Source organism: Euphorbia lathyris, chromosome 10 (assembly GCF_963576675.1).
Source record: "Euphorbia lathyris chromosome 10, ddEupLath1.1, whole genome shotgun sequence".
NCBI classification, from domain to species: domain Eukaryota; kingdom Viridiplantae; phylum Streptophyta; class Magnoliopsida; order Malpighiales; family Euphorbiaceae; genus Euphorbia; species Euphorbia lathyris.
Genome location: NC_088919.1, coordinates 58249945 through 58264418, shown reverse-complemented (window position 1 = coordinate 58264418; position 14474 = coordinate 58249945). Strand labels below are relative to the sequence as shown.

General features: G+C 33.0%; 1 protein-coding gene across 1 annotated transcript; it reads right to left on the bottom strand.

The window, feature by feature from the left end:
- Nucleotides 1-4154: 4154 nt before the first annotated feature.
- Nucleotides 4155-6255, bottom strand: LOC136208260 (iridoid oxidase-like). Its single transcript, XM_065999071.1, has 2 exons — nucleotides 5289-6255; nucleotides 4155-4955 (listed from the first exon to the last, which is right to left on the bottom strand). Exons 1-2 carry the CDS (start codon nucleotides 6210-6212, stop codon nucleotides 4344-4346), a joined length of 1536 nt encoding a protein of 511 aa, XP_065855143.1. The 5' UTR covers nucleotides 6213-6255; the 3' UTR covers nucleotides 4155-4343.
- Between the last annotated feature and the right edge of the window lie 8219 nt (nucleotides 6256-14474).

Sequence of the window (14474 nt, the reverse complement as noted above, 5' to 3'; positions counted from 1 at the left end):
TTTCTTTCACCCAACAAGTTGTGAATTATTCTTCTTCTTGTTCTTCAAGTAATTCTTGCTTTGATGCTACGCAAGTGCTCTAAATGGAGACCAGCTAAGATGGTCTTTCATGATAAATGGCCCTCAATACACCCCTTATGAAGGAGGTGTATACCAAATCAAAATGTGCTTCCCTCTCGGGTTCCCCCGCACACCTCATATTGTAATAACATAAAGCTTATTAATACATTGTAATGTTACATATAATACTATGCATATAAACTGATCAAATTATTCATATTCTCAGTTTCACTTCAGGGCTATGATTTATCATCCTAATATTTGTTCTTTGGGGATGATATCTCTTCCCGAGATCCTTGTTTTCCCTTCCTATCCCGTTGCCATGGTTAGATTTCCCAATGGTTTTTATCTATTTCGTTGCTACACAACTATCCATGTCACTGATCTAACTTATCTATGCATTTTTTTAGCTAACGTGGCATGTATATAGGATGCTTAGAGCCCTTCAGTGAGGAGCCATTTACAGGGAAATAACATATTGCTAAGCAATACATGAGCAACAGGGAAGTATTTAATTCAACTGCCAGAAGATGGAGTGAAGAGCATGCAAGGGAGGCATGATGTGCAAGAAGGCCAAGCAGAACTCGAAGATTAAGTTCCCATTAGTTTTTGAGAATGTTAGTCCACCAACTAGAAAATTGAAGACAACATACAAGTCTTCTAGGTCTAACTTGTTTGTTTAACTTGGAAAGAGGTTTTTTTTTGTAGATTTTGTTTAATGTATAATTTGTTATGTTTTGAAATAGAAATTGATCTACTTCTGAAACAACCCACATAAACTCTTGAGCATACTGCCCTTAAGCTTTGCTATTTCATTCAATCCCCCACCCTAATCAGATTATCCATCAAATTGATATGTGTGAACTTCTTCCACGTCTAAGTATTGAACATGGAAATTGAAACATGAGACCTAAAGGATTTCTTCCATATGACAACTATACAACATTTTAAAATTTAAATAAATCAATCAACAAGGCAATTGTTTCAACTGTAAATCAATCAATAAGAGCATGCTAATAGACCAACAACAATAAGTTAGAGCATGTTCAAAACAACTGTTGAACATTATTGATTTTGACCTTGTGTAGTCCATCCCAGGAAAGTACTTAGCCATTCAATCAACATTAGAAATTGCTATGCAACTGGGATGTAAGACTATAAGGTAGATAAAGCCACAGTTTATAAATTTGCTATGTTTGTTTTAAGTCATAGAATGACTTAAATAGCTTGTAAATAGTTCCATATGATCCATTTCGTAAAGTATTGAACATTTATGCAATTGTTTCACTTCAAGTAGCCAAGAGTTTTGTTGAAACATAATTTCCACACTAATTTTGATTATGACAAAAATATTTAAAGGAATTAATATTCTCATAATTAATAACACATTAAAATTAAATGTTGATTTATTTGGACTAATTTGTTTGTTCAAGTGTATGTTCAATTATGAAAGAAATAATCAAAGGCCTTAAGAATGGATCAAAGGCCCAAGGATCAACTTTAGCCTAATAGCTGGAAGGATCCAGAAGAACAAAGCCATGCCTAAATGAATAATCATTCTAGAAGACAGAAGATCAAGGCACAAGAGACAAGATCAAACGTTGACTATGTTCAACTAACAATATACATCACCAAATAAGGAAAGAAGCAGAAGCTGTAGACGACTTGTCTCCTGGTCAACTTGGAATTTTTGCCTCATTTGGTTAGACAATCAGTCTGCCTCTGTCAAGATTCAGAAGCGTGGCATCTCGAAGACAGAACGGAAAAGAGAAGAACAACCATTGGTTAAGGACACTGGCTACTAAGGATGAAAGAGACAGAAGAGATGTTCCCTCCAACGGTTATTTTGAAATTCGAAATAATCAGCCCCAAAGTGTCAATATAAAAGCCCTATCAATTGCTTCATTTGGACTTGATCATCAACGCTGACTTCAAGAGAGAATCATTATTGAAGTTCCAAAAGCAAAGCAAAAATCTATACACCCTTATTGTATTCATCTGTGTAATAGGTCTTAGTTCTTTCACTATGTTCTGAGCAAGAACAAAAACCATCAATAGCTTAGAAAAAGTTTAGAAGCTCTTCTGTTTGCTTCTGTTATAAGTATAAGTAGACAGTAAGAGAGGAAGATAGATAGCTGAGTGTTGAGTATAAAGGAAGGTACTTTACAGAGCCTCTGTATCTATTGTAAGGGTTTGTGCTCTATATGTTGGAAAGAGTTCATTAGTGGATGAAAACTCAGAGAAAGGTACTCTGGGACTGGATGTAGGCAGGAGGCCGAACCAGTATCACTGCGTAACAATTTCTCTAACCCTTTCCTTATGATATATTTATATTGCTTACTTCTGTGCTTAAAATTGTATAACTTGCACTTATGACAATTGTACTCAATAGTATATCCAATCAAGTCACACAGAGGCTACACCCAGTTGTGTAGCCTAGTGTTTAGCGTTAAGAAGCATAATCAAGCTTTGTTCCTGTTGAATACAGCAAACAAAGTTTGTCTCTGATTTCGAGCAGCCTTGTGTTATTGAATTAATTGTGATTTTTTTTTATAAAGACTTAAATTTATTTATAGTTCCATTCACCCCCTCTTTGGGACTAGATTCTATCTCACAAGGGACCAACAGGTTTCACTTCAATAAATAAGAGCATGCTAATAGGGATTCTATTACAACTATTGAACATATATGCACTGTTTGGCATATTATGCTACCCACAAGCAATAGACTAACAACAACTAGCCATAATTTCAATACAACATACTCACTAAACATCTAAAGTATAAGATCATACATATCATGCTTCATAACCATAAACAGAACAGGTTTCTTGAATAAGATAACAATCAATCAATCACATATACTCAATAAGTTAAAAAAATCTTCTCATATTATACTCTTCAATCAATCTTCCCATGTACATAAGAATTTTTAATATCCCTGCAAATATTATTTTCAAATAAAAAGAGACTGGAATTAGTTCATAATCCCCAATGTTAATAATATTTGCAAATAAAAAGAGCAAGATCTACCTATCTCAACATCACCCACAATAGCATCACGGAGCATATTGCCCACGTGTAACATGAATTGAAATGGCAAAATCAGTGTAGGTAAGATAAAGACCCACCCTTTTTATTAGTGAATCTTACAATTAATACAAAGAAATCAATGTATCTAAGAGAAAGATCTAACATTTTCATTGGTAAGTATGACAATTAATATATCCTTATTCCAACAGTTGAAATCCAGATCCGCAAAAGTAAATATGATGATTATTACAGGTTTAATGAGGAAAATATAGATTAAGGAACAATGAAACCCTAATACATCGAGGAACATAGTAAATATGGCTTACTATTTCCGTGTTTCGATCAATCAAAAATAGAGATTTGTATGTAGAAAGCTACCATGGAGATAACCAAAGAGAGGAATAGGAGATCTGAAGCCAGAATCATCGAGCTGGAGAAGAAATCTAATTTACCCTCTAGGTTTGGGTTTACATATGAGCTGAAATATTAGTCATACGTTTTGAGTGCCTTAAATTTGAGATTTGTTTTGGTTGGCTGCGTAACTTAATTTCATTTGCCAATTTTTTTTTTTAGACAACCATGACAATCGTATATAACAAGTGTCATCTGATGGTTAGTTAACTTTTCAATGAAAATCGTGTTTGCTTTAGATGACAAACATGTGTCATCTTAAGGCCACATGTGCTTTGAGGTTCTTTTCACATAAGCATTTAGATGACATAAATTTAATATAGTATCGCGAAAAACATTAAGACAGCACAAAAACAAATATCTGTCATCTATATTATGTCATATGAAAGAGAAAATGGCGTAGTGCGGATTCTACTAGAGGATATCTCCTGACTATTTGATTGTATTCCAATTGTTCCTTGGTTTTAGTTGGAAGAAATTGTAATTCAGAAGCTAATGCAAAGAAGCCATTACATTGAATTCAATTTACTTAGATAAATTTCTTTGTACTAATTGGTTTATAACCATTTTTTTATGTAATAAAGTCCATCTCTGCACCTTTTCTTAATAAATATCATTTTTTTGTTGGAAAAAAAAGAATTCAAGCAAAGCTCCCAATAATACAAAACATTATTTCTGTAAATAATATATAGAGAACACAAAAGGAAAAAAAAAGAGAGAAAAAAAATAGTTTCAAACAAAACAAACCAAATCACATAATAGTTAATATTACATTAGACGAAAAAAAGACCATAACTAATAACAACAAATATGAAAATGCAAATCTTCCTCAAATAACAATCATCCTTCCACCATTTTCTTAATCTTGGGTATAGCTTTCAAAGGTATAAGCTTCTTAACAGTGATCCCCAACTTTTCTTTCATATCTATTATTGCATCTGGATGAAACTCCCAATCAAAACAATGAAGCAATGAGCCAACTATAAGATGAAGTACACGATGAGCCAACCCCATTCCCACACATATCCTTCTTCCGGATCCAAATGGAATCAACTCAAAGTTTTGACCTCTATAATCAATATTAGATCCTAAAAATCTCTCAGGATTAAAACTCAATGGATCTTCCCAAACTTCTGCATCTCTTCCTATTGCCCAAGCATTTATAAAGACTTGTGTATCTTTAGGTATAACATATCCCATGAATTTTGTTTCTTCTGTTGTATTCCGTGGAAGTAAAAATGGAATTACGGGATGTAATCGCATTGATTCTTTAATCACTGCCCGTAAATATGGCAATTGATCTATATCACTCTCTTCAATGTTTCTTTTGGGTCCGATAACTCGATTAAGCTCTTCTTTAACTCTCTCCATTGATTGTGGGTTGCGGAATAGTTCTACCATTATCCAATCAATAGTTCCACTTGTAGTTTCTGTTCCAGCAAAAAATATTTCCTAGAGATACATAACATATATAAGAGTCTTATAATGATACTCATTAAGCATAAAATCCAGAATTAAGCCATGTGTTTTTAATTCCACACATTAATGAGGTTTTCAGGACTCCAACCAGCGACCATTTGGTCCTAGAGGCTAGAAGAATAACATGTCATGGAACCGATTGAATTAAAAGCTCGAGCTTTTAGTTAAAGTCCAATCATATATCTTATATTAATATCTGACAAATACGTTACTAGTCCCGATTCACTACCGAATTTCTTTTGTACAACACAAAAATGTTAAAACTCCTGAAATTTTTTAAAAGCAAACAAATTGGAAAATAATTACCATTATGATTATGATCATATTGTGAGTTGACATTTTATCATCTCCTCCACCTTTTCCATCACCTTCAAACTCCAAAACAGAATCCAAAAAGTCCTTAGTCTCTCTTTCTTTTCTTGATTTTCCTTCTTCAATCCTTTCATTCATAAACTTCTCCACTATATTCATACTTCTTTCCAACGCCATTTCCATGTTCTTCCTCATCCTCTGCGGATCAAACACTTTCAAGAACGGGAAGAAGTCAGCCAGATTAGGCTTCCCACTCCATTTTATAACATCATCCAATGCATCAGAGAACACAGAACCTTCTTCAGAACGAGGATCTATTAAATCCCTGGAAAAAACAAGGTTTCCGATCAAGTTAAATGTCATAACAAAAACATACCTAGATAATACTATTTCCCCTGATTCTCCTCTAGAACGAGCTGCTGCTGCATCTTCCTCGATGAATCTTATCATCTTGTCGACGCAATTTCGCCGAATGTTAACAGATTCGATGACTTTCTTGCCAGTGGTGAGCTCAAGTGTGACTAAACGGCGTAGCATTCGCCAACCGGAGCCGTACCGGCATAGAGCAAGAGATCCTTTGTTGTAGTTACGAGCATTTAAAGCATCAGGAGCTTTTCTGTCGGAAAATGCAACGTCGTGATTTTTGAAAAGATATTCAGCTGCTTTGGCGGATTGAATTACAAGGGTGTTAGTGAACCCAAGTCTCAACCAAATTACGGGACCATACTTGAACTTGAGTTCGTATAAAATCTGATGTGGGAGGTTTCCGAGATCGAAGATGTTGCCGATGATTGGCCACCCCGGTGGTCCTGGTGGTCGGTGCTTGCCACCAGTTATTGATTGTCTCTGATTCAGAATCAGAGTTATTAAACATAGAAAAGCAAAGCAAGCAAGAAAAACACTAAAGCTCCACTCCATTTTCTTTCTCTTATGGTTTTTTTTTTTCCTCTTCTATTTGAGAGGGAGAGAGACTATTTAAAACAAAATAAAGTACACAATTTCATAATAAAAATAAAATAAAATTATGGCTTAAGAGCATCTCCAACCTTAGTGAGCTCTCTAAGAATAATATAAATAATTGACTCTTAGTGATTTAAGAGTGGTTAAGATATATCATCTCCAACAATGCTCATTATATTCACTCCTTATTTATTATTTTATTATTAAGATTATTATTTATTGTTACATTACCAATAGTGTGAGGAGATAGACTCATCAATAATAAATTATTAATAAAAATGAAGTTAGGAGGCAGGGGCTCTCTATAGAGGATGGAGAGACTCTTAGTCATTTGAGGAGTCACTAAGAGACTGTTGGAGCTGATTTTTTATTCTCCCTCCTCAAATTTTAATTTAAGAACCAATTTAAGAGGCTGTTGGAGATGATCTAATACATCATTTATGATTTGTCTCTTAACTTGTCCAAAAAACTTGATTCGCTCCCTGAACCTTCAAAGTGTTCTGATAGCCCCTCAACTTGCATAAAATTTTCAGTTAGCCCTCTGAACTTGCGGAAAATGTAATCAATCACTCAGTTATAAAAAAAGTAAGTTAAATGCGGAAGATATATTGCACGAGTCTTAAAAAAAGTAAACCGATCAAAATCAGAGTATACGATTTTAATATTAGAGAAGACAAGTTGTATAGTTGAGCAAATAATAACTTCATTTCTCATTCAAAAAAAAACAATAACTTCATTTTTAATCTATTTTTGAATTATGTAATAACATTTTAAGATGCGTGGAATACATTTTCCGCATTTAACTTACTTTTTTGCGACCGAATAATCAATTAATTACATTTTACGTAAATTAAGAGCAAGCAATAACTTTATTTTTAATCTATTTTTTAATTATGTAATAATATTCTAAGATGCGTGAAATACATTTTTTGCATTTTACGTACTTTTTTTTTGCGACCGAGTGATCAATTGATTACATTTTACGTAAATTAAGAGGGTTAACTGAATATTTTATACATATTCAAGAGACTATCCGAACACTTTGAAAGTTTAGAAGAGCAAATTTTTTTATTTTTTTTTTAGAAAAGTTGAGATTATTAGTCACCATGTCACTTAGAACAACTCTAATGGGTGTTGCAAGCTTGTTGCTTGCAACATCCAACCATTAGAGTGTAGGTTACATCATTGTTGTTAATTTATGTAAGTTACATATTATAGTAACTTTGAAATCTTGAACCATGTGAACTTTATGTGCTAACATAAATTTTTTAATACTTTTTTTCTTCTTAAGAGTGTACTAAGGAACAAGACCAAACCTCCACTACCTTGCTTTTAATAATTAAATACTAATTTAATCATTCTTTATTTATTTTTAAATTTATTTTGGCCCACAAAAATACTAAAATTACATTGCCTCTACTGGCTTGTTACTTCTGGACTCAATTTATATCTAGGTGGCACCACTGGTGGTGCCACTATTAGACATGCTCTTAGGCAAAATGCAATAATAGTTCTGTATATGACATCAAATGAAGTCAATAATAGTTCTTTGTAGTTAGTTTTTTCTTTTTCTTTTCCTAATTGTGTAAAACATGTTTTTTTTTCCTTATATTGTCGATATTGACGTTTAAGTCATCCTTAGAAAAAGAAGTAAAAAGATAAAAAAAATCATCCACTAATTGAAATTTTTCCTGCTATATTAATGGCGACAAGACATACCCTACATATCGCATTAAAAAATGTGTCCTGCTGGTTGATCATATATATCTTATACAGTGTTTTTGACACTGTTTTCATTTTTTATTATTTACATTGTATGTTATATTTGAGAAAATTTAGCTCGATTGTACTGAAGATGATGAGACCTCTTTGGAGTCTCAAACCATATCCAACCCATTTTATTATATGTTCGTACAATACGAATTCGTATTAGGAGTGGACTGTTTTATCTGGGGGTGATTGTAATTTAATCTGTTTGTACTTTTGTGGCAGTTCCACGAACGTTAAGCGATTTAGTGGCGATTCTGCCTATTATTCTGTTCGGTGATTTTTTGTGTTTCTCAATTTCGATTCTAACAATAAAGTGAAATTAATAAAGTCAATGGTTCCGTTTATACTTTGTATATCTGGTTCAGAAAGACCAGATGAAAAAAAACATTAGAGAAAAAAAATATTTAATTAATTAAAAAAATATTTACATATATTTATTCCGAATTTATTAGAATAATAATAAAAAATATTATTATTTTTTCCAATAAAAAATAAGGAGTTTACACCACACCCAATCCAACCCAACCCAATCTGACCTGACTCGGACGGTGGGCACGTGGTGGTCATCAAGTAGGTCCTCACTTTTCACAAAAGTGGAGTACCCCTTAAGGCACAATCAATGGTGTGAGGACCTCCTTTATGAATAACACTATAAAGTACTTTTCTAAGCAATGTGGGAAACACTTACTCTTCTAACTCTCTTTGAAGACAAAACATTGGGCTTTTAAAAAAAATCAAATTAGACTTAAAGCCCAACAATCGCTTAGTATAGCTTTTAAAAACATATACTGAACAGTTACATAAGGTCAAACATAAACAGATGTATCTTTCAATTTCAACCTTTGCATAGTGAGCATAATTCAGATTTTACTACAGTGAATCATAGCCTTGAACTCTATCTCTGATATTTTATCACCACATAACCTGTTCAGAGTGTAGTTCTAGTAGTCTCTGAGTTTATGGCCATACACGTCTATCCCTGTATAATAAATGCTCAAGAGTTTTGCCCTAAACTTATAGAAAGCGACACTTGTGTGTAGCTATGTACTTCACTCCAAGTGAAGTATAGACTTCATTAAGAGTTTCTATTATCTCAACCTAACATCGCTCACAGAATTCATACTTACTAATACATGATCTAACTCATATTACATCATAACTTGTTGTTACCCATTGAACCTATTTCTTGGAATCTCAAATCTACAGGTTGGGTTACCATTATGTGTAACTCATCACTATAGGGGCATAGTCTCATACTCTTCTTTGCAGTATTTTGGACTTTCTCTCTAGCCAATCTTTTCGTCAAAGGATCAGCTAAATTCTCTTCTGAGCGTATGTGATCCACTCTAAGAACTCCTTTAGAGAGTAGCTCTCTAACAGTGTTGTGCTTACGACGTATCTGTCGTTTCTTATCGTTATAATATCGGTTCTGAATCTTAGCAATAGTTACAGTACTATCGCAGTAGATCAATCCTGCTGGAATCAGTTTTTTCTATAAGAGAATCTTAGCTAACAAACTTCTCACCAATGTACTTTTTTTAGAAAGATTATTATGTGTAATTTTAAAAAAAAAAATTAAACTTGTTAATAAAACTATTTGCACTCTATAGTTAAATGGCTCTCTAGGAAGCTAGAAGATATATAAAGTCCAACCTTTATGCAGGGCCGATCCTGAGATTTTAGAGGTCCGGGGACGAATTACCAAATGGATCCTAATAAATAATTGGAAATAAAAAAAATAAGTAGAAAAGTAAATTGTATAAAAGAAGATTACTTAAAAATGACATTTTTTCTTGTTACATTTAACAAAATATCTAATAAAAATATTTTATATTGCTTTAAGTACCCAATTTCTCATACAAAATGATATCTATGAGCATTTCTAGAAGTAAATTTCTTAAATTTAATAAATTATGAAATAGTTCTAATAGATTTTATGCTCTTTACGATACAAAGCATGATAACATAAAAATGAAAACCAAATTTGAAAATCACATCATTTAACGAGATTTATCGCCTAAGTTCTTGAAATTAGAAGATTTTGATACGTTTTTCCCAAACTTCTTTTGAAGACCGAGTAAATCAGAATTTGATAGAGTTTCTCAAAGACAATAAAAAAGGCTATCAGTAATTGAAAGTGTCACAGTAATGTGATTAGAAAACAAAATTGATTATATAGCTGATGAATTGAGAAGATGAACTGAGGATGTAGGATAATATTACTATTTAATATTCTTTGGGATTGGAGTGTGATTAAAAAATGGAGAGATAAATTATAAATTTTTGTTGGGATTGATAGGTGGGAAAGATAATTATAGAAATACTTTGAGATAAATTAGGGAATTGATGCCCAAATTTTTTATTAGGAAATTCGGAAAGAATCCGAGATAAATTAGGGAATTTAGAAAAACTATTTAATAACTGATGCCAACGGTTTTTATTTGGAAAAACTAATTTGGAAAGAATCTAATGTCAACATTTTTAATCAACTATAATTTTTTTTAAAAATTTAATGAAGTATAATTTAATAGGTACTAATACATTACTATAATTGGGACCCTTCTCATACTTGGGCCGTGGGCATGCGCCCCTCCTGCCCATGCTCAGGGACGGGCCTGCCTTTATGTCCAAATGAAACATTTTTAACTCATGTCGATAGTGTTTTCATAATTTACCATAATTTATTTAAGAAACGTGACATTATGAATCTAAATGAGCTGTTCAATTGATTGATTTATATTTATGTGTTTGAGGTTAAACAAGAAAACATTTATATTTCAATTTATTGTTGATAGTATCAAGAAGGACAACATATCTACACCAATTAATTCTGTGTATAAATCTAGTTTTTAATTAATCTAATAAAATTTTACTACAACAACATGAGGTCGTTACTATAACTTCTTCCATTTACCGCAACCACATAGTGTCGTTGCAGTATATAGTCGCATTTACAGCAACGACTATTATTTGTAGCTGTAAATGAAATAATATATCACAATGAACGTCTTGTTGCAAAACATGCTACCTATTTTACAAATTTCCTGCCTCGCGAATTCTTTTAAAGGAAAGTGTGGAAACTTTTACCGCATCAACCTTTGGCAACGACCAAAGTATTTTCGTTACTAATGTTATTTGCTAGGCAACACTTTTTATTGTCGTTGTCAAATCTTGTTGCTAAAAAACGATTTTCTTGTAGTGGTTGTTTTTTTAATTAAAAGTGGAGTGAGGGAAAGCGGCACCGGGACATCCTAACTAGGTTGACACCCCATCAGCTACCACAAAACCTGAGCTCGAATATTATTAAAGAATGAAAGAATACAAAGAATATGGAAGAATTAGCAAAATCGAAACATAGCTCGTCCTAAAGAATTATCCCTAACTACCTCGTCACAAGAGTGCGGATATGTGTTCCACCAACGAGCGTTGGTACTTAGTCGGCCAATGTTTTCCAGCACATCTGCCACCATGTTTCCCTTCCGAAAGACGTGGGATACCACAAAGTCCATTGAAGCTGTAATTGAGAGATATTGTCGCTATTTATTTTGCTGCTGCCAAGGGATGTCACTAGTGCGCGATTTCAACAGGGAGACGACATAGGTTGAATCACTCTCCAGCCAAAGAGATGTCCAACCATGAGAATGTGCCACTATAATTGCGTGCAAAGCTGCCTCAAGTTCAACAAGGTGTGTAGTGGGGCTGCTAGACGGATTAATTTTGTGTTGTTGATATATAGGAAATTATAAAAAAAATGTAGATGGTAAAAATGATCTAGAAGAGAGTATAAAAATGGGTGAGAGATAAGACCAGGAGGTGCTCTTGTGCTATCAATAAAAAAATGAACTAGCGAACTTGATGTTTTCGGTTTAATGTAAATTTATAGTCAAAACATATTAGTTATATGTTATAGAGTAAAACCTCTATATAGGAATACTCTATATAAGAATAACCTCTATTTTGTTATAAAAAAACTCGGTCCCAACTTGGGCCAGTTATAAATAGGAATAACCTCCCAAACGTTATTTGTTATACACTTTTCAAGTCTCACCTTTAGAAACTATGTCTCTATATAGTAATAATTATATATTTATATGTATATATATATATATATATATATATACATATATATTAAGAATTCAAACTAAATTATAAAATATTAAAAAAACTATTGAAATTATCTATGAGTTGGAAACACAAACTACAGTTTGAAATTATAAATATTTAGTACTTTCATTGATGTTTACATTTTTCCCACTCTTCCAATTATCTATATATTGAAAACATAAATTCTAAATTGAATTCTAAATATTTAATTTGTTCCATTAATGTCTATTGTTATACATTATATATAAACCATGCATGTGATCAAGACTGGCATATGCCTATGATAAAAAATTTAAAATTTTATGTGTTGCGAAATTTTATTATACCAAACTCTATTTAGTAATAACCTCCCAATTGTTATACAAATAGTCTGGTCCCAAGTGTATTCCTATATAGAGGTTTTACTGTATATCATTTGTATTTGAAGGAAGTTATTGAAAGAAAAAGGTTTTAATAGTTTATAAAAATTAGATTAATAGAATTGATAAAATATTTTTATGACAATTTATAAATAGAAATACTGATTTTTTTGGGTAAATTTCATCCATGGTGTACACTTTTATCTCATTTCACGCTTTGGTGTACAAACTTCATTTTAACTCACTAATATGTACGAACTTATACGTGACCTTCCACTTTGGTGCATAGCCGGTTAAAATGACCGGTCAACTCCAGTCAACGCGCCACCTCATCCATTTTTCATCTCTCCCATTAAAAACATGGGACCCACTTCTTATACAATTACTAAATTAACCCTATTGATTATCCATTTCTCTATTTTCCCCTTTCAGCTCTCCATCTTTCCCTTTTCTGTAAATCTTTTCTCTTTCTCTCCAACTCCTCTCTCTCTCATTTATTTTCATTTTTAACTAAGCTCTATTGGCTTTGCTGCAAAAGGTTTTTCATTTTTAAATTACAAAGCATCCTAATGGAAGCTCCAAATAAAGCACATGGGTATTTTATTGTTAGTTGATGTATCTATCTTCTTTCTTATCTCATCTCTTCCAATGGCAATGAAAGCTCTCTCGTGTGGGTATTTTTCTTCTTATATCTTATTGTCTGCAAGTGAATCCAATTCAAGGATTGAACTCAAAAATTGTATGTTGGAAAAGAGGAAAGGAAAAGAAACAAGAGAACAATAATAAGAATTGGATTATGGTTAGGGAAATTGAGAAAATCAACCATTATTAATACAATAGTGATAAATCTCCAACAACCCATTATCAATGGTGTATCAATCATCAAAATTCACCAAATCAATTCAAGAATGGTTTTCAGAAATGAAGACCGTGCCACTGAGAAGAAGAAGCTCCTGAGGGATTCAAGGGTACAGTTAACAGTTCCATTAACGAGAGGCATGCCTTCATCTCCAAAGCATAATACCTCAAGGCGGTTGGCAGTGTTCCGACAGTAGAGAGTTCCGGAAAGTGGATAGTAGTGGACTAGGGCAGAGGAAAGAGTGGCAGTGATGACACTGAAGGTTTGCTGGTTACTGTCGGCGCCGTTAACACAAACATGAAGGTTACCTGTTATGAATTGAAGGAGGATGGATCTGCAGTTTTTAAATATAATTTATTAAAGACGGCTATCCTTTGATGAAAGGTGGAGGTTGATGCAATGCAAAGTGAGAAAGACAAAACTAATTATTAGAATAGAAAAATGATGGAATCCTTAGATTCAATTGGAAGCTTTTTAGGGAGTGAAGTGGGAGAGAGAGGATTTAGAGAGATGCAGGGAAAGATAGAGGGAGGAGTTCTAAGGATGGGGACGAGGGTAATTTAGTAATTATATAGAGATAAAGAGTACTTTAGATATTGTATTAGGAGTGGGTCCCACTTTTTTAAATAGGTAGCATGAGGTGGCGTGTTAACTGGCGTTGACCGGTCATTTTAACCGGCTATACACCAAAGTGGGAGGTCACCTATAAGTTCGTACATATTAGCAATGTTATCAGAACCGGACCGGACATCAAACCGGATTGATAACTGGGTCACGGGTCATTTGGTCGGATCGGATGGCTCGGATTGGTCGAACCAGATGATAATAAATAAATAAATCAAATTTATATATTAAATATATATATATATATTAATTTAAAATTATTTGAATACAATCTCCTAATTGTTGAATTATTCAAAGCACTCAAACTATGTGGAGATGAAATTGATGGCGTGAAATGGACTTAAGTCAGAGAAAAAAAAAACTCTTGAAAGCCACAAAGAGAAAAAATAGTGGAATCCCACATCGAATAAGATGAATCTGAGCAAGCCAACAAGTGAGTATAAAAGAAAGTGAAAGGCTTGAGAGAGCACACAGCCTTGGTGAGCCCAAAGCAGGTTATTCTTT

What these genes read in the sequence shown, in the direction of transcription:
- LOC136208260 (XM_065999071.1), bottom strand. Translation starts at nt 6,212, where the DNA reads ATGGAGTGGAGCTTTAGTGTTTTTCTTGCTTGCTTTGCTTTTCTATGT. An exon ending in ATATGATCATAATCATAATG is followed by an intron (nt 4,956 to 5,288) that starts GTAATTATTTTC and finishes ATGTATCTCTAG; the next exon opens with GAAATATTTTTTGCTGGAAC.